This window comes from Marmota flaviventris, chromosome 7 (genome assembly GCF_047511675.1).
Source record: "Marmota flaviventris isolate mMarFla1 chromosome 7, mMarFla1.hap1, whole genome shotgun sequence".
Lineage (NCBI taxonomy): Eukaryota > Metazoa > Chordata > Mammalia > Rodentia > Sciuridae > Marmota > Marmota flaviventris.
Window position 1 is genome coordinate 102,080,284 of NC_092504.1, and position 25,306 is coordinate 102,105,589.

The window sequence follows — 25,306 nt, forward strand, 5'->3', positions numbered from 1 at the left end:
GGTATTCTGAATTTGAAATACTGAAATTATGTAAGTAAATGAATGATAATGCAAATGTGGAGAAATGTTATAATGGATGACTCTTCTTGAAAGGACTGTGAGAGCTGATATTATCTTTGCAACTTGTCTATATATTTGTAACTTTTTCAAAATAGAAAGGAAAAAGAGTGTTGGTGGGGAGGGGCAAATATATCCATTTTCCTCAGAATTAACCATGCAAGACCTTCACTATTTTCTATTTCAGAATGAGGCATGCTTGCCATACATTTATGTAAAAAGTTCAATTTAAGAGGAAGTTCCCATCTTACTGTCTGCAGCAGACAGACCTGATCTCTTGCTCTTTCTTACAACACATTTTTTTCGCTTAAGTTTCTAGAAGATCATAAAACTTCTATGTCAATAGCTGGCTACATCTTAGAATCTCCAACAAGTTTCTTCTCATCTCTGACTCTAAAATCCAGAGTTTCTCTGGCCTAAATATTTCAACCAAGAAATCTATTCTTACCTCTACTAGTGTCCAGTAATGATCTCTATAACCACAGAGTTTTAAAAATCAAATCAATATTGTGGATTCCTAAATTTCAATCTGTAACCTATACTTCTCCCCAGATCTCAAATGTCACAAACTCAGTTACCCAGTTACATTTCCACTTAGATGTCTAAAAGTCTTCTCATTCACAGCATGTTCCTCCACCCACAAGAGACACAACCTTCCTTATCTCAGTAAATTATAACTCTACACTAGTAGCAGACCAGGCCAAAAATGTTAGTCATACTCTACTCCCTTCTCTCAAAATCCAAGTGAAATTCATGAACAAATCCTTTGTTCTATCTTCAAAGTATGTCCAGAATCAAATCACTTCTTTTCGCTTCCACAGGAATGAGACTCATCTTGGTCTCAATTTTTTTTTTTTTAAACTGGGCACTACAGACGTATTTACACTCGCTTTTACTATTTCTCCCCATATAGCCAAAAAGACCTTTAAAATATCTAAGTCAGAATGTTTTACTCCTTTTGATTGATACTCTGTGGACTTCCCATATCATTCAGAATAAAACCCAAAGAACTTATGGGCCTAACATGATTAAAAACCCTTTCTACCACATCCCTTGTGGACGTAGGCCCTTCACCACATGATTTGCCTTCAACTATCCTCAAAAACATCAGGCAAAATTCCACCTCAGGATCACTGTGAACACCCTAATTACCTGGAATATTCTTTTCCCCCATCTGTATAACTTACTTTTGTAACTCCTTCACATCTTTATCCCAGCACTGGCTTCTCAATTAAGCCTTCCAACCATGCTCTTTAAAAACCATGAACTTCACATTTCCCTTTTGTTATTCATACTTATTTTTTGACATACTATGTTTTATTTATCTTTCTGAGTATAATATAAACTTTAAGAGGGAAGGGATTTGGGGCTGGTTTGTTCATTACTGTATTCTTAACCACAAAATAGTACCTAGCTCATAGAATGCACACAATAAATATGTTAAAATTCAATCCACAGATTGAAGAACAAACCATAAGGCTGGAAATGTACTTTAGTGGTACAGTGAGCAAGGACCGTACAAGCAAGGACCTGGGTTCCACCCCCAGCACCACAAAACAAAAGAAAAATTCGTAAAGCAATAGTACTCATTAAAATAATTTCCCTATCCATACAGAGTTAAAAGTATCAAGTTAGGTCTTGCTAAATCTTTTACTGAAAGGATCATTCCCAGAAAACAAAAACATATACTATACCACTCAGTATCTATAAGTTTGGGGAAAATAACAAAGATATAGTGGAGAAAAGTCAAAAAAAAAAAGGGAGGGGGAGGCAAGAATCCACCAAAATATTTCAAATTAATTATCTTTTCCTTAAAAAATTTCCTACATCTCTTACATATGCACATACAATGGATCTATCAGGCAGCTTACACTATAATCACTGTGTCTTTGTTGAATTTTTTCTCTTGAATGGTACTGGAGCAATTTGGGGAAACAACATCTTCACTATCAGAAGACAAATCAATGTACTGTATTCCTTTTTGATTCTTGAAATACGATATACTTGCTTTCCTTTCATTATCTGGAGTTTCTGGAACACTAGAATCTTCTGCAAAAGAAAAAGAGGAGAAAGACATTTTGAATAACTCAAATTTGCTTTTGATAACTATGATCATGTGCTAGAAATCTCTAATTCTATGCATTATTTCCTTTATAAAACCAAAAATTCCTACATTTATTAAAAGAAAAATTAGTCAACTAAGGCTGGTACTAAATGATTTTGTTTCACAGATAGTTTGCTAGAAAGACCTTAATACAAACTGTAAAACAGTCACAGGTTTGTTTTATATTCTAAACCTTTTTTCTTTCTGCTTTTATTTCTTAGTACTCAGTTCACAACTGATAGAGAATGGAGAGCAGAGTTGGAAAGATCTGAATTCCAATCTCTAATCTCTCTATGCCTTAGTTTCCTCATCTGTAAAATACATGTGCAAACAATCAGAAAAATTTTGCATATTAAATGATGTATATAAAGCATTTAGTTTAGTCTTGCTACTAACCAACATCCCCAAAACATTAGCTCTTATGCATACATTGGTGTTAAGGGTTAAAATATGCACTCTCTCCACCCCCGCATTCATAGAGTCCCAGTCACCAGTACCTTCAAAGTCTATTTTTGAAACAAAGCCTTTAAAGAGGTAATAAAGTTGAATAAGGCCATGAGGGTGGACCCTACTCCATTTCACTGTATCTGGTGACAGGCCTTCAAAGAAATGATTGGATTAAAATGAGTTAGTTAGGGTGGGCCCTTAGTCCAGTGTGCCTAGTGAGATACACCAAGGAGAGGGGGGAGGGAAAGAGAGAAGGGAAATTGCATGGTAAAGGAAGGAGACCCTCATTGTTATACAAAATTACACATAAGAGGAAGTGAGGGGAAAGGGGGAAAAAAACACAAGAGAGAGAAATGAATTACAGTAGATGGGGTAGAGAGAGAAGATGGGAGAGAGGGGAGGGGAGGGGAGGGGAGGGGGGATAGTAGAGGATAGGAAGGGCAGCAGAATATAACAGACACTAGTATGGCAGTATGTAAAAAAGTGGATGTGTAACCGATGTGAATCTGCAATGTGTATACGGGGTAAAAATGGGAGTTCATAATCTGCTTGAATCAAATGTATGAAATATGATATGTCAAGAGCTTTGTAATGTTTTGAACAACTAATAATAATAAAAAAAAAAAAAAAGAGAGATACACCAAGGATGCCAAAGAAGGAAAGGCCATGTGAGAACTGCATAGAAAGCAACCACCTTACAAATGAAGGAGAAAAGCCCCAGAAGAAATCAAACCTGCCAAAAAGTTGATATTGGAAGTCTTTGTCTCTGGAACTGTGAGAAAATAAATTTCTGTTATTTAAGTTACCTATCTGTGGTTGTTATTACTGTCTTAGATATGTAAATAATTATACCAAGTTCTCTCTCCAAGGGGAAAGTTACAAAATTAATCACCCTTCTCCCAATGAAACCACTATTTTCCCCTATATCTTATAGTAGAAAGAGATCAGACTTAAAAACGAATTCATAATAAAGTAAAACTATTGCCTTGGTCCAATGAATTAATTATAAAAAATAATGGCCAGATGATCTTTAGCTCAAAGGTAAAAACTAAATAGTTGCCATTGACTACTTTCTAGGTCATCATTAAATCCTCACTTTTTTTTTTTAATTGTAAATGGACACAATATCTTTTTACATATTTATTTTTATGTTGTACTGAGGATTGAACCCAGTACCTCACATGTACGAGGCAAGTGCTTTACCACTGAGCTCCAGCTCCAGCCCAAATCCTCACTTTTAACAAACATTTAATCCTGAAATAACACTGAGGGACACACAATGTATCCCATTTTTTAAAAAAATATATTTTTTAGTTGTAGATGGAACCAATACCTTTATTTTATTTATTTATTTTTATGTGGTGCTGAGGATCAAACCCAGTGCCTCAAACATGCAGGGTAAGCGCTCTGCTACTGAACCACAATCCCAGCCCCACAATGTATCCCATTTTGCAGTTAAAACTAACAATGAGTGAAAAAGCAACTTGCCCAAAGACATATTGGAGAAAGTAATAAATGTGAATTTCAAGTTTGGGAAGTCTAAATTGTTACACTTAAAAACACAGCCTCCAACCCATGATCGCCACAAAACTGTAGCAGTCAATTTGAGGCTGAATCATATTTGCAAATAACATTAAGTACTTCATTTAGTTTATGAAACAAATCATGCCTCACGCAGTTATACTGACAGGAAATAGAGGAGTATTTTCACAACCTTTGTAAATTTACTGTAGATATTCATTGATACTAAACCCAAACCAGGTATACAAATAACAATGAAACATAATTTGTGCCAAGAAAGAGGAATAAGCAAAATGTTAAATGGTAAAGAGGGAAAACAGCCTGTTCTTCCACATAAAAATAATTAAAATGGCTATTTTGTTTTAAAAAAATAGATATTTTCATTAGTATATGCAAATGTCCCATTAGTAGTATGCTTGAGAAGACAATCTTTTCCAAAATCCTTGTCACTCATTCTTAAAAGCACACAATGAAACAAAATAAGCATTCAAGTCTACTACTGATTTATTTTTGAGGGAGATAAAGACTCAAAACAAAAAACAAATCACCATTGGGAGATTATGAATTCACAGAGACAGTTCAAATCAATTTGATAATCCATAAGGCAAAGGCCATCTCCCAAAGTAGAATAAAAACTCATGAACCTTTATACCTGTGAGACAGTCTTTTAAAAATTTGCCATTTTTAATATTCTAATCATGTATTGCTGTAAACTGTTCAGTCCACTAACATGACAACTTATTTACAAGGCAGTTCCTTTGAATGCCAACTAAAACACATCATAAATTTGTCTTTTTAAAGGGACAAACAGACTATAAAAACAACAGATTGTAAAATCTGGTCAGTCTTAATTTGAAGGCCATAGTAGATAGGGAAATAACTGTAGCATCTTATAAAAGATAAACTCTCCAATGAAAGCTCTAAGAGCAATCTCTTACATATCATTCTAAGATGAAATGTGAAAGAAGAAACATTTCAGGTTTAAGTTTGAAAAAAGGGCAATGAGCTGGAGATCTAAGTAACTGGTAGAGTGTTTGCCTATCATCCTGTGTGAAGCCCTAAGTTAGATCCTTAGCACTGCATTAAAAAAAAAAAAAAAATTAAAGATAACTTTTTAAAAGAAAAGAAAAAAAAGACAGTCATGCTATTAATTGGACCAATGCAAAAACATTAAACTTTCAAGGGATGCTTTTTTTTAACAATAGCTATTACATCTACAATAAAACTGTTGTATCACAACCATATATTAATAAAGAAATGCATATTCACTTGAGAATATAAGGCAAAGACAAATGAGGCTTTAATGTAAGCTCTTAATAAAAAAAAGGCACAGGGATTTGGGGTTGTGGCTCAGTGGAAGAGCGCTTGCCTAGCATGTGTGAGGCTTTTGGTTTGATTCTCAGCACCACATATGAATAAATAAATAAATAAAGGTCCATCAATAACTAATAAAAATTTTAAAAAAAGAAAGAAAAGGGCACAAAAATATTTTAAGATGCAGAACAGCGTTTTCAAATACTTCTGACTCGGACTCACTGTAAAAGACATATTTTAGATTATGATCCTAAACACAGATTGTTAGATAAAACTGAAAGATTCCAGAAAATCTTGGTATAGTTAATACACTCTGATGATTTTCTCTCCATTAACAATCATATATATATTGAGTCAAAACCAAGAAATTGATTTTATGACAAATTATTTATGACCCATAGTTTGAAAAACACTGTTATAACAAAACTCATCTATTCTCTGGCATATAATTAAATCTATACTTAGACTTTGTCTGCTTTTCAAGTACCCTTAAAACTTAATAGTATTTTTACACAACAAAGAGAATCTCGGTAAATTCTCCAAAGACCACATTAGATGTCTCAAAAAACAGTCAAATTACAAGTAAATGTTAATAAAATCATGTTAGCAAAGTTTCAGTCACTTGCAAATTTTAAAAAAGGGGGGAAAACATTAAAACTACTTAAAAATAACTTTAGAGTCCAAAAGAAAAAAGCAACAAAAATATAAAAATCTAGGACACATTATATTTATGTCACAACACTTAAGAATTAAAATAATCTGGTAAACTAATATAAGATTAGAGAAATATATTAATAGCCCACAAGATATAAATATATAGAGGAATTTAGAGTATAATGATAATATTTTAAGGTAAGAAAAATAATTTTTCTGTGGGACATGGTGATACACTCCTATAATTACTGTGACTTGGGAGGCTGAGGCAGCATTTTTGAGACCGTGTCTCAAAACAGAAAATAAATAGGTCTAGGATGTGGTTCAGTGGTAAGGCACCCCTGGGTTCAACAGCCAGTACCAAGGGGGAAAAATTAATTTTTTATCAAATGCTTCTGGAACAAATGACTAGTAAATGGTGAATAATGAAACAAGAAGAAAATTATATCACTCTTTCAACAAAATAAAGTTAAAAAAATCAATATGAGGGCTGGGGTTGTGGCTCAGCGGTAGAATGCTCGTGTAGCATGTGCAAGGCCCTGGGTTCAATCCTCAGCACCACATAAAAACAAATAAAATGAAGGTATTGTGTCCAACTACAACTAAAAAATAAATATAAAAAAAAAAAAACAATGCGAAACCCACAATGAGATACCAAATCACACCATTCATGCTGGCTATGATCAAAAACAGAAAATAGTTAGGGATGTACCCTACTGGCAGAGGGCATGCTTAACGTATATGAATTCTGATCTCAATCCCCAGAACACACACACACCAGAAAAACCCAATAACAACAACAAAAACACCAAAACCCAAATCAAAACAAAACAAAAAACCATATTGATAATAACAATTGTTGGTAAGGATGTTAGTGGAGAAGGAAAGCCTACACATTGTGGGTAGGAATGTTAAATAGTTTAGCCACTATGGAATAGTATGGCAGTTCCTCAAAAATTTAAAAATATAATTACCACATTATCCAGTAATTCTACTTCTGGATATACACTCAAAAGAACAGAAAAGCAGACCATTGAAGAGATATTTATACACCCATATTTACAGCAGTACAATCTGTAATAGCCAAGAGGTGGAAGCAACCCAAGTGTCCACTGATGGATGAATAGATAAACAAAACACCTCACACACACCACACACAAAAGGATATTATTTAGCCCTAAAAAGGAAGAAAATTCTGAAATATACCATAAATAACATGGATGAATCCTGAGGACAACATGCTAAATGAAACAAGATAATCAACAATACTAATAGTGTATGATTCTGTTTAATGAGGTACATAGAACAAATAAATTCAAATTCGTAAGGACAGAAAATACAATGTGGTTTCAGAGACAAGGGAAATAGGGAATGGGGAACAGTTGTTTAACAGGTATAGAGTTTCAGTTTTGCAAGATGAAGAACTTTAGAAATTGTCTACGTAACAATGTGAATGTGCTGGACTGAATACACTGTACACTGAACTATACACTTAAAAATAGCTAAGATGGTAATTTTTAACCTTTATGTGCATTTCTCCATAATAAAAAATTTAAAATAACACAAACATGCTTGAAGAATATGGGCTAATATATTTATAATGAGGAAATGCCTATCTGATCAGAACATAAAACCCAGATGTATTAAAGGATGAACAAACTGATAATACAAAATATAAAATTTGCTGTTTTCTATGGCTACTTGGGAGGCTGAGGCAGGGCGACTGCAAATTTGAAGCAAACTTGGGTAACTTAGAGGGACCCTCTTTTAAAATAAAAAATTTTTTAAAGGGCTGGAGGTATAGCTCAGTGGTAAAGTACCCCCAAGTTCAATCCCCAGTACCAAAACAAAACAAAACAAAAAAAAAAGTGAAGCTTTTCTGTGGCAAACAAACAGGACATTACAGTTCAAATATTTGTGTCCTCTCTAAAAATTGGTATGTTGAAATCCTAACCCTTAAGGTATTTGGAGGTAAGGTCTTTGGGAAGTGACTAAATTATAGGGGCAGAGCTCTCATGAATGTTATTAATGATCTATAAAAGAGGCCAAAGAGATTTTTTGCCCATAAAGGTATGTGAGTTACAGAGAAAAGACTGCCCTCTATGAGTGGGTTCTCACATACTGAATGTGCTGGTGTCCTGATAAGAATTGAATTTTAGTTGCTTATAAGCTACCCAATCTATGGTAGTTTGTTATAGCAGCCCTAACAGACTAAAGACAGAAAAAATTAAAAAAAAAAAAAAGATGAAAAAATATAAATCATTTATCAGATAGAGACGTGAGAAAAACATAGAGGAACACAGAAAAAAACCCAAATGGCAGATACATTTAAGAAACTATACTTTACCTAAAAAATAAAGTAATGAGATACTTCTGTCTAATTATTAGCCTGATGAAGGTTAAAAAAAGGTTAAAATACTTAAGCCAAATATGAAAAAGGAGACATCACAAAACCAAGCTGTAAGAAGGTACAAATTAGTAAAATTTTTGTGTGAGGTAATTTGACAGTAACAAAATATTAATTATTCTCCCTTTAATCTGACTATTCCATTCTCAGGAATTTTCACACTGATTGTACACATGCAAAAAACAATTTTGTAGAAAAAAAAAGTGATGGTAACTACAGTATTTTTTGTCATTGTTACTATTTGTTTTTTTTTTTTTTTACTGATTGAACCCAGGGGTGCTTTACCACTGAGCTACATCCCCAGTCCTTTTTATTGAGACAAGTCTTGCTAAATTGCTGAGGCTGGACTGAAATTTGCGATCCTCCTGCCTCAGCCTCCAAGTCACTGGGATTATAAGGCATGCAGCATCACACCCGCTATAGCATTTTTTTTTTCTAACTGAACAAAACCAAAATGACTAATGGACATCAACAGGGAACTATAAGGAAGTACAATATATCTGTATAAGATACTCTGTACTCACTAACAAACTGAAGTATAGCATATTTTATATTTTATTTAGAGACACAGGGTCTCACTGAGTTGCTTAGGGCCTTGCTAAATTGTTGAGACTGGCTTTGAACTCACAATCCTCCTGCCTCAGTCTCCTGAGCTGCTGGGATTACAGGTGTACACCACCACACCCAGCAAGTATAGCATACTATAATATAGAATGACATGGAAAGTATCAAAAAATCCTTCTAATTAACAGCAAGTTACATTACAATGCGTATGTAATACAATATATTTTTGCTTAAAGCCAAAAGGAAAACCTAACCCATATACACAGAGGGGAAAAAATCAAAAGAATAAACATCAGAACTAAAGATCACAAAGATCATTATATAATGCTATATTCATGTGACTTAAAAAAAATTTTTTTTTAGTTGTAGTTGGACAAATAACTTTATTTTGTTTATTTATTTATGTGGTGTTAAGGATTGAACCCAGGGCCCCTGCACATGCTAGGCAAGCACTCTACTGCTAAGCTACAACCTGAGCCCTCCTGTAACTTTTTATGTAACATTTTGATGTGAAAAAATATCTAATTATGTGAAGTAAGAGTAGAAAAGGAAAATAACACACATTTAAAAGGCACTTCAGGAGATAGCATTTAGAGTGCTTTTCTTAGCATGTATGAGGCCCTGAAGTCTTATACTACATCTGAATACTTACTGTAGTTACTTATTGGCTACAAAATTGTGACGCTAAAACAATACACTCAGGTTTATCATTCAAAGGATCAAACCATTTTACTAATGACAAGGATAACAGAAAACTCCTAAGCAAAGCCAGGCAAAAAGGAATGAAGTTCAAAAAATTGAGGTCTTATCCAAGATCACACAATCTGTATGAGTCACAGCAACGCTCTCCGGAAGCCTTTTTAATAACAGGTATTCAAATTCCCCAAGCACACACTGCAACTTCACTCTATTCCAATCTCAAAAAATGATCGATAAACCCATCTAATTTTATTTTCTTCAATTTTTCCTCCTAGGTAAAATGTGTTTCAGTTCCTCTGAAAAGTTAAACTGTCCAACTGTGCTTTAGTTGTCAAGTATTTGATTCCTTTCCTCAGATACCTCCTTCCCTTTGTCCTTTTTCTACTAGCATCTTCCTCTTGACTAACATATATCTCTTCATGACCCTGCATTTCTATCAAGCTATTACTCCCCCATTTCCTTTCTTGAAAGAAATAGTCTTCATCTCACCATTCTTCTGAAACTGTTAAAAGTTAACAACAACCTTTAATTTTTTTTTTTTTTGACTTCCAGGACACCTAATTTATGACTATTTAAGTCATCCTTTTTATCTTTCATTGATTTTCCTGCATTTGCCATCCAGTGTTGATATTTCTTACTGTACACTCTGTTGGGGAGGTCTTTTGTTAATTACAACAATGACTCCCAAGTAGACTTCCTCAGATTCAGATCATTCTCTGAACTTCAAACTTTACTTTGGTATGGAAATATAACAAGTAACACTGCTCAGTGTATTTTAATCTTTCCCCTAAATGTACTTCCTATTTCAGTTGGTAGTGTCAATTACCCAACTGTCCAAGCATGGAACATTTACCTTTAAATTATCCACATTCAACTGATCACCAAATACATGTCATATAAAAACTCCCCTAAAATTCTTCCTGTCATCCCTATAGTCAATTCCCTATATTGAGATTTCAATTAATAGAACAGCTTCATTAATGGTCTTTTCGTGCAAAAATATTCTACAGTATATAACAAATAAAGTCCACCCCACCTTGCACAGCAGATAAAGGTCCCTTACAACCCAGCAGCTTCTATTTCTATTTTTTTAGCTTCATCTACACTGTCTAAAACCTCCTCTTTCACAATAACCTCTTCTCATCCTCTATACACATACAGTACAATCTTCAAGGCATCAATTATTTCCAACCCTTTCATCATTTGTTCACCCAATAAATAATGATTATTTACATTATTTACTGTCTACTCCAAAAGTCATCACCTTATGACTTTTCATAATCCTTCCCAGATGCCAAGTATGGCGGTGTACATCTGAGGATGCTGAGGCAGTAGGATCTTGAGTTCTAAGCCTCAGCAATTTAGTGAGGCCCTAAGCAACTCAGCAAAACTCTGCCTCCAAATAAAATATTTAAAAAGGCTGGGGATGTAGCTAAGGGTTCCTGAGTTCAATCCCTGGGACCAAAAAAGAAAGAAATCATAATCCTTCCCATGAAGAATGGAGAATTTAATCATCTGTAAACAGACAGTGATTCTACCTTGCTTTAATGTGTTTTTCTCTATTATTTTCTCTAGAATGATAGAGAAAAATGCTTTAATGTTTCTCTCTCTTATCACACTGCATATTTACATGTCCTTTCCTCTTTCTGCTCCTTGAAGATCATGCTTTACTCATATTTTTCTTCTTTATACATAAAACAAAGCTCTCCTCTTTCATTTATCTTCCATTATTTTAATACTTCTAAAACTTCTGTGTGCCCACGTCAAAGAAAAAAAGAAAAATAATATGTAAGCAACAACCACTGAAATCTTTGGGCACTGTGAGAATAAAATAAATTGAGGGACTGGGGAAACAGTTCTGTGATACCATGAGCTAGCATTAGCATGCACGAGGCCCTAGGTTTGCTCTTCAGCACCATCGAAAAAACAAAACAAAACCTAGGTCAACAGGTTAAGTGTATACCTCTCATTTAGATGAGCATTGTGGAGCCTCTTCTGTGCCAAAAACAGTTTTCACGTATCCATACCTACAGAATATCTGATTGTTGGGGATTGTCTCAAGGTCATAAAAAAAGAGGGATACTTACTAATATTACCCTCTCCTCATGTAAGAATACTTCAACACATTTACTGAGGGTTTATATATCAGACACCATTCTGAGCAATGAGGATGAGCAAGTGAACTATGTAAAATCTCTGCTTTCATGGGACTCAACAAGAAAAACACATACATAATGTAATGCTAAGTAGAGGTAAACATTATGAAGACATACAGCAGAGTAAAGCTGGGGCAGGGGACAGAGGAGGAGTTGTTATTTCAAACACAGTGTTGAGGACAGGCCTTCTAAAACAGATAACATTTCACTAATGTGAATGAAGGAGCTGAGTCATATGCAAATCAGTGGAAAGGGTCTTCTAAGCAGAACAAAGAATAAATGGAATGAAGCAAAGATGAGACCATGCTTGGCATATCGAAGAAACAATGTGGCTGTGGCACAGTAACTGAAGGAGAGTGGTAGAAAATGAAGCCATGCTGGGCACAGTGACGCACACCTGTAATCCCAGCTCTTCGGAAGGCTGAGGCAGGAGGATCACAGTTCGAGGCCAGCCTGGGCAACTTAGCGAGACCCTGTCTCAAAATAGAATAAAAAGGGCTGAAACTATAGCTCAATGGTACAGCACTTGCCTAACATGCATGAGGCCCTGGGTTTAATCCCAGTACTGAAAAAAAAAGAAAAGAAAACCATAACTTCTATTAGGTAAAACAATAGGATTAGTTGGAAAAGTCAGTGAATATGGGTTATCTGGAATATATACAATTTGCATCCTATAGGCTGACTTAAATCTTAAGCCCTGCTGTAAATAAATTAGTACAGTATTATTCCACAATGGCAGTATGAGAAGTTACCACAAGATAAAAAAAGTAAGGTCAAGGGGCTGGGGTTGTGGCTCAGCCCTAGCACACTTGCCTCACACGTGTGAGGTACTGGGTTCGATCCTCAGCCTCACATAAAAATAAATAAATAAACAAATTTTTTTAAAAAAGTAAGGTCAATTTTCACATATTATTGATGATTCCCATATCTCCAACACCAGTCCTAACCTTGATTCAACACTCCATTCACTAAACTTTCCACTCCTACCCACTAAATTGCCTTAGCACTTGGGGGCTGGACCTTTGATTCCTACTTGAATTCTCAAAGACCTGCTCAATGGCTTTTAATAGTTAATTCCTACCTATTCTTCCGGATAGCCCTTCCATCTTTTTCTTCCAATTACTTAAACTAAAAATCTTAACATTCAACCTATCTCATTTCTACCATCAATCTAGTTGTGAATGGAGGCCAAGGATGTCACTCAATGGTAGACCACTTGCCTGGCATGTGCCAAGCCCCAAGTTCAACCCCTACTACCACAAACATAATAAAACATAAGCATTAAAAAACAACAACAACAACAAAAAAAAAAACCCGAATGCTTCTTTCTTTTCTACTTCTGCTATCAGTAAGCTCAGATTACAAGAACTTCCTAAATGATTTCTTTCCCTTCAACCTCTAACCTCTATCAACATATAGTACTCAATACTGCTAGACTTTTTAAAACTTTTTCATTTTTTTACCATACTATTCATACTATTTACTATTCACTGGACACCAAGTTAACTATAATATACGGTTTAGACTTAACTTTAATTTTCAAGACTCCAAAAAATTCACAGTATCATTTACAATAATCACACACACACACACACACACATATTTTTTTTTTGTGGTACCCAGGGTCTTGTGAATGTGAGGCAAGCACTCTACCAACTGAGTTATATCCCTGGCCCAGTAATCATATCTTAACAGTAGGGTGGTTTCTAACCATTCCTAGGACAAAATTAATTTTCATATTTCCCAATTTTAAGAATGACCATGTGCTGGGCAAGCTGGTTCATGCCTGTAATCCCAGGGATAAGGAGGCTGAGGCAGGAGGATTGCAAGTTTGAGACTTGCCTCAACAACTTAGCAAGGCCCTAAGCAACTTAATGAGACCCTGTTCTCAAAAAATAAGAAGAGCTGGGGTCATAACTCAGCGGTAGAGCACTCCTGGTTTCAATCCACAGTACCAAAACAACAATAATCAAGTAAAACAGAAAAATGCATTCTGATTAGAATAGGCTATTAAAAATTTCACATTACAAATATTGCCAAATAACTAGAACAGTCCACTGAGACGGGCATGGTAGCACAGGCTTGGCCTGTAGTCCCAGGAGGATCAAAGGATCAAAGCCAGCCTCAGCAACTCTAAACCAGTCTCTAAATAAAAAAAAAAAAAAAAAGGGCTGAAGATGTGGCTCAGTGATTAAGAGCCCCTGGGTTCAATCCCCAGTCCAAAAAACAAACAAACACAAAAACCCACTGAAATTCAGTGTACAAAGTGCTTTTACTTTCAGAATTGACAAAAATCTCTGGATCTCAGATTTTAAGTGCCTTGCCCAATGTCCCACCTTTAACTAAAATGAAGAAACAGACTCAAAATCCTATACCTAGAACCCAGCCCTCACCTTCCCTATTTACATAAGAAACAGGTGGAAAGCACTAGGAAAACACTAAAATACATGGGCCTTGAGACATTACCTAAGGCATTTGTTATGCAAATCAAATCTCTACTGAAACAATGAACATCAAAGTCATTTCTAGGCTTAAAATTCTTAAGTTGTAATGATAACATTGGTACAAGTTAAAAACTTCTGAGAGAATCAAAGTCCTTGGAAATGTGACTCCTAACTACCTCAATGCAACCTACAATTCATTCCACGAAGTTCTAACTAACTACACCAAAGTATTTTAAAATTTTACTTTTATGATAACTTGTAAGGAATCGGTCATCACTCTTACAGTTAAGTAGTAGAGTGGCAAAGAAAATATCAAGGCTGAAATTATGTATTTTTTTTTAAGAGAGAGAGAATTTTAATATTTATAATTTAGTTCTCGGCGGACACAACATCTTTGTTTGTATGTGGTGCTGAGGATCGAACCCAGGCAGCATGCATGCCAGGCAAGCGCGCTACCGCTTGAGCCACATCCCCAGCCCTGAAATTATGTATTTTGCCAATCTTTCAGGTGACATTAATTTTAAAGCTGCTTGTAAAACACTGAGTTTTGCATTTAAAATTTTTGCATTAAGTATTACAGCCAGGCAAGGTGGCGCACTCCTGTAATCCCAATGGCTCAGAAGACTGAGGCAGGAGGATCATGAGTTCAAAGCCAGCCTCAGCAACAGCAAGGTGCTAAGCAACTCAGTAAGACCCTGTCTCTAAATAAAATACAGAATAGGGCTGGGGATATGGTTCAGTGACCTCGAGTTTGGTCCCTGGTAACAAACAAAAAAAGTCTTACAGAAATAAACATTAAAGCTTATAATGTTCCTTTTACCTTTCACTGTATAATATAATGATTAAAAGTTTATGCTCAGAAATCAGAAGGCATGACTGCATCACAGCTCTACCAAGTCCCTAAAAATTTAACCTCTCATAGTGTCATTTCTGCAAAATTAAATAATATTTATCTTGTAGGATTACTGTGCAAATTAAATGACCCAATGTAAAGCACTTAGTAATGCCTAAAAAAAAAATGGAATTAAAAAATATCTCTGGCCCAGTGCAGTGGCACATGGCTGGGGAGGCTGAAGCAAAAGGATCAAGAGTTCAAAGCCAGCCTCAGCAAAAGCAAGGTGTTAAGCAACTCAGCAAGACCTTGTCTCTAAATAAAATACAAAATAAGGCTGGGGATGTGGCTCAGTGATCAAGTGCCCCTGAGTTCAATCCCCAGTACCAAAAACAAAAACAACTCTGTTAATGTTCATTAAATGGATTAAAATAGAAATTTTAATTTTTGACCTATTCTCAAATCCTCTCTCTATAACAATCTGTTAATGTGATTTATGGTTTGGTCACCATGAAGAACTACCAATTATGCAAATGCCATTCTAGGGACATCTAGGAAGCCTGGTGGAGGTAATACACTGATCTTTATTTGTACAGAGATTGTCTTCAGGTACTGATCTAGCTTACAATTTTTGAAGGAAAATGAGATAAACAATCTCTGGTCAAATAACAGGCTCAGGCTGCCTGCGGTGGCACACACTTAATCCCAGCAGCTCAGGAGGCTGAGGCAGGAGGGTCGGAGGACCTCAGTCCAAAAGCCAGCCTCAGCAATTTTGTGAGGCCCTAGCAACTAAGCAAGACCCTCTCTAAATACAAAAAAAAGGGTAGAGGGGAGTGGGATATGGCTCAGCCATTAAATGTCCCTCGGTACCGAAAATAAATAAATGAATGAATGAATGAATGAATAAATAAATAAATAAATAAATAAATAAAAATAGCAGTCTCAAAATCTACCACAGAACTGAGTCACCTACATTCATTCCTCTTTCAGCAGCCACTCTGACCCAAGGGCGACCAAAATTCTGCTTTTGACTTCTACCATTGGACTATATTCCAAGAACGTGAGTTCTTAAAAGTGAAGAAACAATGAACGGGTGCTCAGATACATGGTCCTTATGACAGTACCAAAGATGTACTTTAAAGGGCAAACTGGAAGATAATGCATCAATTTGTATGACGTTAAAATTTAGAAATAGAATCTCTTCTCGCATTCGCCCTTTAAATTTTTCTTTGATGCCACATCAATTTGCAACATTGTAACTCACCTGTTTTTTCAGTTATATCTGAATCAGGGGTGTTTGCCCTGCTAACTTCCCCTTCAGCATTCTCCTCTTCAGCACTAAGAGAAATTGGTGAAGAAGGGCCGGGCTGGGAGGGCTGGGAGGGCTGGGAGGGCTGGGGGGTTGCTTCTGGAGCTTCCTCAATCTTACTCCTTTTCTCAAAGCGAAAACGGTCCAAATTGAAAAGATTCATTTTGGTGGAAACCACCACGCTGAGGGCAGGGGACTTTAAATGAACTATCTGCCGGGGGTAAAAATAAAAGAGGAAAAGAGACCGTGAAAACAATGTACAATACAAAGCCCTAATACTTCATTCCCAAGGCAATAATGGGCCGGCAAACATGCCAGTGGCTCAGAACTATTATGGCTGCCCTTCATTGTTAAGCCATACCGACCAGAAGGTGAACAGGAATATCTTTTTTAAATTTCCATTGCTTTCACTCCCCTTCGCGCGTCCCCCCTCACGCCCCGCCTTACTCGAACCACGAGCTGACCCTCGTGCAACCTCCTCTTACCCCAGCACGCGCAGGCACGTTCCCCAATCTAACCCCCCAGCGGGCCGCGCGCCCGCCCACAGAGAGAGGCTGCCGGCACTACTGTGCCTCTTGCCTCGAGAAAGGACCTGCCAGGGCCCGCGGTTCAACACTGCGGGGACACAAAGGGGCCAAAGAAGGGGAGCGGCGGAGGCCGTGCTGGCGGGCACCCGCCCGGAAGTTGTCGCGGCGCGATCCCAGCTGAGAGGAAGCTGACAGAATCAAGAACACACCGGGAGGCTCAGAGGTGGATGAGCTCGGACATCTCTTAAACGCTCACTCGCTACCTCTTCGCTCTCTTTCTTCCTTCGGTACTTACTCCCTTGCAGCCTCGGTGCGATGTAACAAAGGTTGAAAAGAAAGAAATAATTCCCGGCGGGAGGCGACGGTAGCCGGGCCGGGACCTTCCAAAACAGCAGAGACACCTAGCGCGTAGTGATGACGCAACACGCAACCCAGGCTTTTTTTTTCTTCCCAAGCGACGCGCGAGCGGATAATGTCTGGGCGCGCGCTGTTGTCATGGTAACTCGTACCCGCCTCTGCCTGGTTCTAAGGGTGGGATTGTTCTGTATGTACATTTGTTCTGTTTCTCCAGTTTAGCTACAGAGTTGTTAAATAGAACAATAATAAATGACACAATGATAATAAGTAGCATAATAATTATAATTCATGTACAATTTAGTACATAAAATGTATATTTTAAAACATAGATGACATTGCGTTAAATGTTTTAGGTGAATAATGTAAGATAAGCATATTTACAAAACGAGGAGACTGAGGCCTATGTTAAATAATCAGTAAGGGACAAATATCTGATGATGTTGAATTGCAATACATGTGATCTGCCTCTCCATTATTGGCGGACTCTTCTTTAAAAAGAGGAATATGGCAATTTACCTCTCTTGATGGAAATATTACCTTAAGAAGATTTACTCCATTGTACCCACGTTAAACAGGTGATATTTCTGACTTAGCATTTTCCTTAAGGAGAAATTGCTATATATAAATTTTCTACCAAATAAATCAGCCAATGTCCACATAAATTGCATTATTTTTTTATAAATCAGTCTTATTAATTGATGAACCTACAATTTTATCCAAAATGTGCACACATAAAATCAAGCGTCAGGGGCTGGGGATATAGCTCAGTTGGTAGAGTTCTTGCCTCCATCTACAAGGCCCTGAGTTCAATCCTCATCACCACACACACACCCAAAATTAAGTGTCAGGATTCATAAAATTTAATATCAAAGCCTCAACAATTGGGGGTTTCTGTTAAACCTACCTTGGATATCTCATGAAATGCTTAAGTTTTATGTATGCATGATAAATGATTAAAGAATATAGTTATTTTGTGATGAAGACTCGTACATTCAGACAGATCTGAGATTGATGATAGACTCCATTAACTGAATGACTAAACAAATTATATAACCTCTCTAAAACTTAGTTTCGTCATCCTTTAAATGTGATTATCAAGGCTGGGATTGTGTGGCTTGCATGTGTGAGGCTCTGGGTTCAATCCTTAGCACCACATTAAAAAAAATAAATAAAGTTACTGTGTCCATCTACAACTAAAAATGTTTTTTTAAATGTGATTATCAATAATATTGACCTCTTAGAGAGATGTTCTGCAAAGTACTACCTTTTGACATTTGTACAGTTAACACAAGTGAAAAAGGAAATCTACATATTGTGTCTAAAGATTTAAACAGTATAGCTAACAAAATATCAAAGTAAAATATGTTCTTTCTGTTTTGAAAATGGCCAAGGAGAACCAGGTTGAAATTAGAATTTCTGTAATGCTAGAATGTGAGTAATTCAAAGAGAACTGGTTGGCCCAAGTACCCCACTTCCCTGTATAACCTTCTTCTATTCAATTTAATGCCATTGGGAGGCTTGTGATCATGCATGTGAACACCAAGCTCAACTGACAACTAAGTTTTTGTATTTGTTTTTTTTTAAATGATACTCAGTTAAATTTGAATTTTAGACAAAACATATTTTGATTCAATGTCTGGAACCTGAGTTACAAAATTATTTATTATTTACGTGAATCTTAAATTTAATAAAGTATCCCAAGCCATGGACATGGGTACATGCCTATAATCTCACTTGGAAGGCTGAGGCAGGAGGATCACAAGTTCAAGTTCAGCCTGGCCAACTTGTGAAGACCCTATCTCAAAATAAAAAATAAAAAGGGCGGGGATGTGGCTCAGTGATAGACTGGCCCTAGGTTCAAGCCCTAGTATCCACCCCCACCCCCACAAATCATCATCAATAACAAAGAACAGGTATCCCATATTTTTTATCATAATCTACTCCCATCTTACTCCTTGTGCACCTCTTGGGCCTCGGGACCTTTTGGCTACTTACTTGGCCTAGAAATATAGATACTGGAAGCATTTTAAGTCTTTGGTAGGAAAAACAGGGGAAAATCATCATTAGACTTTATGGGGTTGTGTGAGCAGAGAATTTCAGGAACCAGGTCCTCAAAGCATAGGTTCTCAATAAACATGCCTTCTTGGCTCCACAGATTCCTTTGGGGTAGAACATAGCTGGAAAGAGCCATATAAAATCCTTTACAAATCAATATATCCAGGATAGTGACCACTTTTGTCCAAATCTAACAGTAGGATTGTTCTTCAGTATTCATGGAAGAACTGGAATGATCCATTATCAGAGTTTTTTGAAGATAGAGCAGAAGTTTAAGGTGGGTTAGTCTATTTCTTATTAGAGTTTTGTGTTGCTATAATAAAATATCTGAGACTGGACTGTTTTTAAAAAGAAAAGAGGTTTAGGGCTTGAGTTGTGGCTTAGTAGAGGAGTGCTTGCCTGGAATGTGTGAGGTACTGGGTTCAATTCTCAGCACCGCATATGAATAAATAAATAAAATAAAGGTCTATCAACAACTTTTATATATATATAAAATTTTTAATATTATATATATATTTTAAAATATATAATATTTAAAAAAGAAAAGAGGTTTATAGTTCAGTGGAAAAAGCATTTGTGTATGAGGCATGGGTTCAAACACTAGCAATGGGAAAAAAATTCAAGAGATTTAGTTAATGCACAGTTCTAGAGGTTCAGAAGCATGGTGCTGACATCTGCTTAGTTCTGATGAAGTCCTCATAGCAGATGGCATCATGGCAGAAGCACCTGCAAGAAGGTACAATCACATGCCAAGTAAGTAAGTGAAAGAACAGAGAAGGTCTGCCTCATTCTTTTTATAACATCCCACTCTCAGGAACTAATTCACTCCTATAAGACCAGCATTAATCGGAAGTGCCCCCATCAACTAACTACCCCAACTTTTTCATCGTTGTTGTTGTTGTTGCAGTGCTGGGGATCAAACCAAGAAGCCTTCTGCCACTGAGCTGTATCCCCAGCCCTATTTAAAATGTTTTGAAAAAAAGTCTCATTAAGTTGCTCAGGTGGACCTTGAAATTTTGATCCTCCTGCCTCAGCCTCCTGAATCCTACAATTCCCACAAAAAGACTCTCTTCCTACCTTTCCTTCTCCTCTTCCTTCCCCCTCCCCTTCCTTCTCCTTCTCTTCCCCCTCCCCTTCCTTCTCCATCTCTTTCCCCCCTCCCCTTCCTTCTCCTTCTCTTTCCCCTCTCCCCTTCCTTCTCCTTCTCTTTCCCCCCTCCCCTTCCTTCTCCTCCTCCCCTTCCTTCTCCTCCTCCCCTTCCTTCTCCTCCTCCCCTTCTTTCTCCTCCTTCTTCCCCCTCCTCTTCCGACTCCTCCTCTATCCCCTGCCCCTTTCCTTCTCCTCTTGCTCCCTTCCCCGTCTCCTTCTTCCTCAAGAGATTGAACCCTGGGGTACTTAGCCACTGAGCAACATCCCCAGTCCTTTTTTATTTTTTATTTTATTTTTTTTACTTTGAGACAGTGTCTTTCTGAGTTGCTTAGGCCCTCACTAAATTGCTGAGGCTAGCTTTGAACTCTAAATCCCTCTGCCTCAGCCTCCCAAGTCACTGGGATTACAGGCATACATCACCACACTGGCTAGACCCCACTTCTTAAAGGTTTCACCGCTTCTATACTGATACACTGATGGCTAATCTTACCACATATTAACTTTGGAGAACAATTTCAAACCTTATCCAAATGGCCTAAATGATGGAAATTTATTCTGGAATGCTAGAAGTCCAGTGTGAAGGTGCTTGCAGCAGTTAGTTAATTCTGAGGGCCATGAGGAAAGATCTATTTCTAGCCTCTTCTATCTTACCTCTGTCCATACCCATGTCCAAATTTCCTCTTCTTACAAGAACGTGGTTCATATTGAATTAGTGTCCATGCTAATGACCTCATTTTAACTTGCCATCTCCAAATCTGGTCACACTCCCAGGTGCTGGAGGTTAGGACTTCATTTGGGGGGAACACAATCTAGCCCATAATAGGCAGCAGGAGAAACAGACATGGGGCGCACACTTGTCATCCCAGAAATGTGGGAGGCTGAAGCAGGAGGATCCTGATCAACAATATAGAGTGATTCTGTCTCAAAAAGGACTGAGGATGTAGCTCAGTGAATGAGCATCCCAAGTTTAATCACCAATACCATGGGGCGGGTGCACAGCAGAGGAATAAGAGAACTATGTGTGAAGAATTCTCCATGTGAACCCTGAGGTCTTTTTGAATAATAGTATAAATCAGGTTTGACAGCCAGTCCTCTGATTTTTCTTGATTATGACCCTAAATATGATCATTCCTCTAAATTCAATCCTTTCTTCTGTGCTTAACATGCTCAACCCTTTTTCAAACTGTACTGATTGTAGTGGTGATTAGATATATTTGCCTAATCTTACCAAGGGATAGAATTAAAAAGAGCACCTGTGGGCAGAGATGACTTTATCCTCTCAGAAGGACAAAGGTGATTTGGGCCATTGAAAAACAATTATCATTCCTGTTCAACCCAAGGTGCTCATTTGCACTAAGGCAGGTATTTTTGCTAATTATGTGCCTGCCTTGACCTATTAAAAACCTGAAGGAAAGGGCTAGCACTTGTTTGGGATTCCAGCAAGCCAGTTCCCAAGAGCCAGGAGCAGGGAGCAAAACAAAAACTGAGGGATTTTTTTTATTTTTATTTTTTTAGATTTCAAAAATTAAAAATGTTTTGCAAGCATTTTTCATAAAACCCCTATAGCCTATAAAGGGGGGGGGGGAATGTGTCAAAAACTTTTTTTAAATGTAAACTAAATGCCTGAACTAATGAATGATGCAACATGCACAAAGACTTGGGGGGAAGGTGTGACTCAATAATTTTCTAGATAACAAATATTGATTCGTGGAAGGAGAAAAAAAGAGAATGCCAAACTTAATCCTTGAAAATATAACTTCCTTTAAATGTTCCTAAAGATACAAGTCCAGCTGGAAAAGTCAAAATGAGGATTTCAAGAATGGAGAATTCATAATGTGAAGGTATTCTGTTGAAGACTAAACACTGGAACTAATAACTGTTATCATGTATCACAGGAACTAATAATTGTATCATGTATTAGCTATTGTTGCTTAATTATGACAAAATTTTATTTACATAAAACAGTAAGTTTTTATTTCTCTTTTAGACATCTATCTAGTGATTGGCTAGTGTGATTCAACTTCAGGCCATAATGCCTGCACATAGTAGATATTCAAAAAATGTATTTTAAAAATGTTAATATAAATCATCTAAGCATACATACAACCACAGATAAAATGTAACGTAAACTAGGTATCTTTCAAAAGATACATACTACGAAAGAAAAACATAAATTAGAGTTTAAAATTCGCAGAAAAGGGGCTGGGGTTTTGGCTCAGTGGTAGAGTGCTTGCCTAGCACATGGGAAGCCCTGGGTTTGATCCTCAGCACCACATAAAAATAAATAAATAAAGGCATTGTGTCCAACTACAACTAAAAAATAAAATAAAATAAAAAATTCTTAGAAAAGAGGTGACAGAACTAAAGGAAGCCAATGTAAAAGAAAAAAAACGTAGAGAGGAAGTTTAAACTGTATGTAACTCATAAACAAACGCAATAGCTAATGTCCTAAGAGAAACTGAGGGTGAGAAGACAAATAAAAACTTTAAAAGTGAAAATAGATTTCAGGGGGCTGGGGATGTGGCTCAAGCGGTAGCACGCTCGCCTGGCATGTGTGTGGCCCGGGTTCAGATCCTCAGCACCACATACAAACAAAGATGTTGTGTCCGCCAAAAACTAAAAAAATAAATATATAAAAAAATTTTAAAAAAAGAAAATAGATTTCAGGAAGAATTGATAAATGTTGAAGATAAGCAAAGAAGATCCAATGTAATTTCAAGAGGGATCCGTAAAGAAGGAAATCAAGAAAAAATAAGGAAAGAAAAGGAGATTCCCAGCAAGGTGGCACACATCTGTAATCCTGCTGGCTCTGGAGGCAAAAGCAGGAGGATTGTGACTTAGCAATTTAGTGAAGACCTAAAGCAATTTAGCAAGACCCTGTCTCTAAATAAAAAAAAAAAAATAAAAAGGGCTGGAGATGTGGCTCAATGGTTAAGTGCCCCTGGGTTCAATCTCTGGTCCGCTCTCCCACCCCCCAAAAAAAGGATAGAGTGGAAGAAATAACTAAAAACTATAATAATTTAGGAAACATTCCTTGAAAATTATGAAGATTTGAAATCATATGTTAGAAGAACATATAATTCACCTGAGAATATCAACCCATTTGGCCAACACTAGGATATATGCTAGTGAAAGGTAGAGTTTTAAAAAAAAAAAAACTTCCTAGAACGTTTAAGTGATAACAATCAAGTGATAAACCAGGCAAAGAAAATTATTTTATCATCAGATCTTTCAACATCTAATCTTTGTGCCTGAAGAAAGTGGAATTGTACTTGTGATACTCAAGTGAATAAGATGTGATCCAAGGATTTTTTGTCAAGCAAAAATGCCTTTCAAAATGTAAAGGCTCAAACACACTATTAATGTGATGTTAGAACTCTATGCCTACCAGGTGTGGCAGCGCATGGTTGTAATCTCAGCAACTCAGGAGGCTGAAGCAGGAAGGTTGCAAATAGGAGGCCAACCTGGGTAACTTAGTGAGATCTGTCTTGAAATTAAAAAAAAAAAAAAATTTAAAGGCCTGGTGATATAACTCAGTGATTATATAATTTAGGTTCTGCCTTCAATCCCTAGTACTGCTAAAAAAGAAAGGGAGGGGAAGAACTTTGTGGTTATTGTTGCAGAGGTATACCTCAGAGAATGAGTTTGAAAAAAAGCAAAGTGTCTATTGAGGCAATGATAGCTACTGTGTATTAACTTATTATTATATATTATAATTAATATATAACTTGTAAAATGCATACAATATGAGGTTAAAAGGAAGATGATACAGTATGTAATGACTACAATATGAAAATATATACCTTTTAAAATGGGAAGAGAATGGCAAGAACATAAAAAGCTTTTTTAAACTTTTCAGTGATTTATTGGAGTGTTTTAGGATTAATAATGTGAGACTTCTGAGTATATATTGTTGGATATAGCAAATGAATAATTATAAAATATTTTAATATTAAATATTTATAAAATATTTAAGTTATTATTTCTTTTTTTGAGAACCAGAATTCACAGAATAGATTAAAGGAAATATAGATGTAATAGAAACCAGAGTGCAAAGAGAGCGGTCCTTTGTTTGAATTGGAAATATCAGTATGAACATATGAGGTTTGAAACAATGCACACCCCCACACACAAAATATGTGTTTGTTTCCTGTCTATGCCTATTGAAAAGGCCTAGGAACTGATTTGTCCAACATACATCCCTAGCACCAAGATTGCGGTCTTGGAATATCAATTATCCAAGGACTTCTTATGAAAAGGGCAGCATCCATTCTGTGGCAGGAAATGTATAAGTGAGCCTGAAATGTCTTTCTCTACCAAAAAGCATGGGAGTTATCAAAGAGTACTGACACTATGTCAAAGGGATACAGGGCTAATTTGAAGAGGCTCCCATTGGCCAAAAATAGGGCAGATTGAGCTTCAATAAGATTAAAAATTGCAATGATTTGAAAACCATTGAATATATTTGTTTGTTTGTTTTTGGTACTGGTAATTGAACCCAGGTTGCTTTCCCCGTGAGCCACATGCCCAGCCCTTTTTATTTTTTATTTTGAGACAGGGTCTTGCTAAGTTGCTGAGACTATCTTTGAATTTGTGATCCTCCTGCCTCAGCTTTCTAGTTGCTGGGATTGCAGGTGTGCACCACAGTGCCCCATCATCAGATATGTTTAAATATATGGTTTCTTAATGGTACTTTTAAAAATGTTTGAT

At 36.6% G+C, this 25,306-nt stretch overlaps 1 protein-coding gene across 3 annotated transcripts in view; it reads right to left on the reverse strand.

The window, feature by feature from the left end:
• Nucleotides 1–17,417, reverse strand: part of Smarcad1 (SNF2 related chromatin remodeling ATPase with DExD box 1) — a 75,545-nt gene extending 58,128 nt beyond the window's left edge. The window contains exons 1-3 of one of the 3 annotated variants that reach the window (XM_071614540.1): nt 17,245–17,417; nt 16,464–16,719; nt 1,929–2,106 (exon numbers count right to left, since the gene is read on the reverse strand). In XM_071614540.1, the coding sequence (XP_071470641.1) occupies nt 1,929–2,106; nt 16,464–16,671 (386 nt within the window). In that variant the 5' untranslated portion in view covers nt 16,672–16,719; nt 17,245–17,417. Of the gene's footprint in view, nt 1–1,928; nt 2,107–16,463; nt 16,720–16,993; nt 17,173–17,244 lie in introns of those variants that run through there. The other 2 variants (XM_027926769.3, XM_071614541.1) reach the window with 2 other exon arrangements.
• Nucleotides 17,418–25,306: the final 7,889 nt, after the last annotated feature.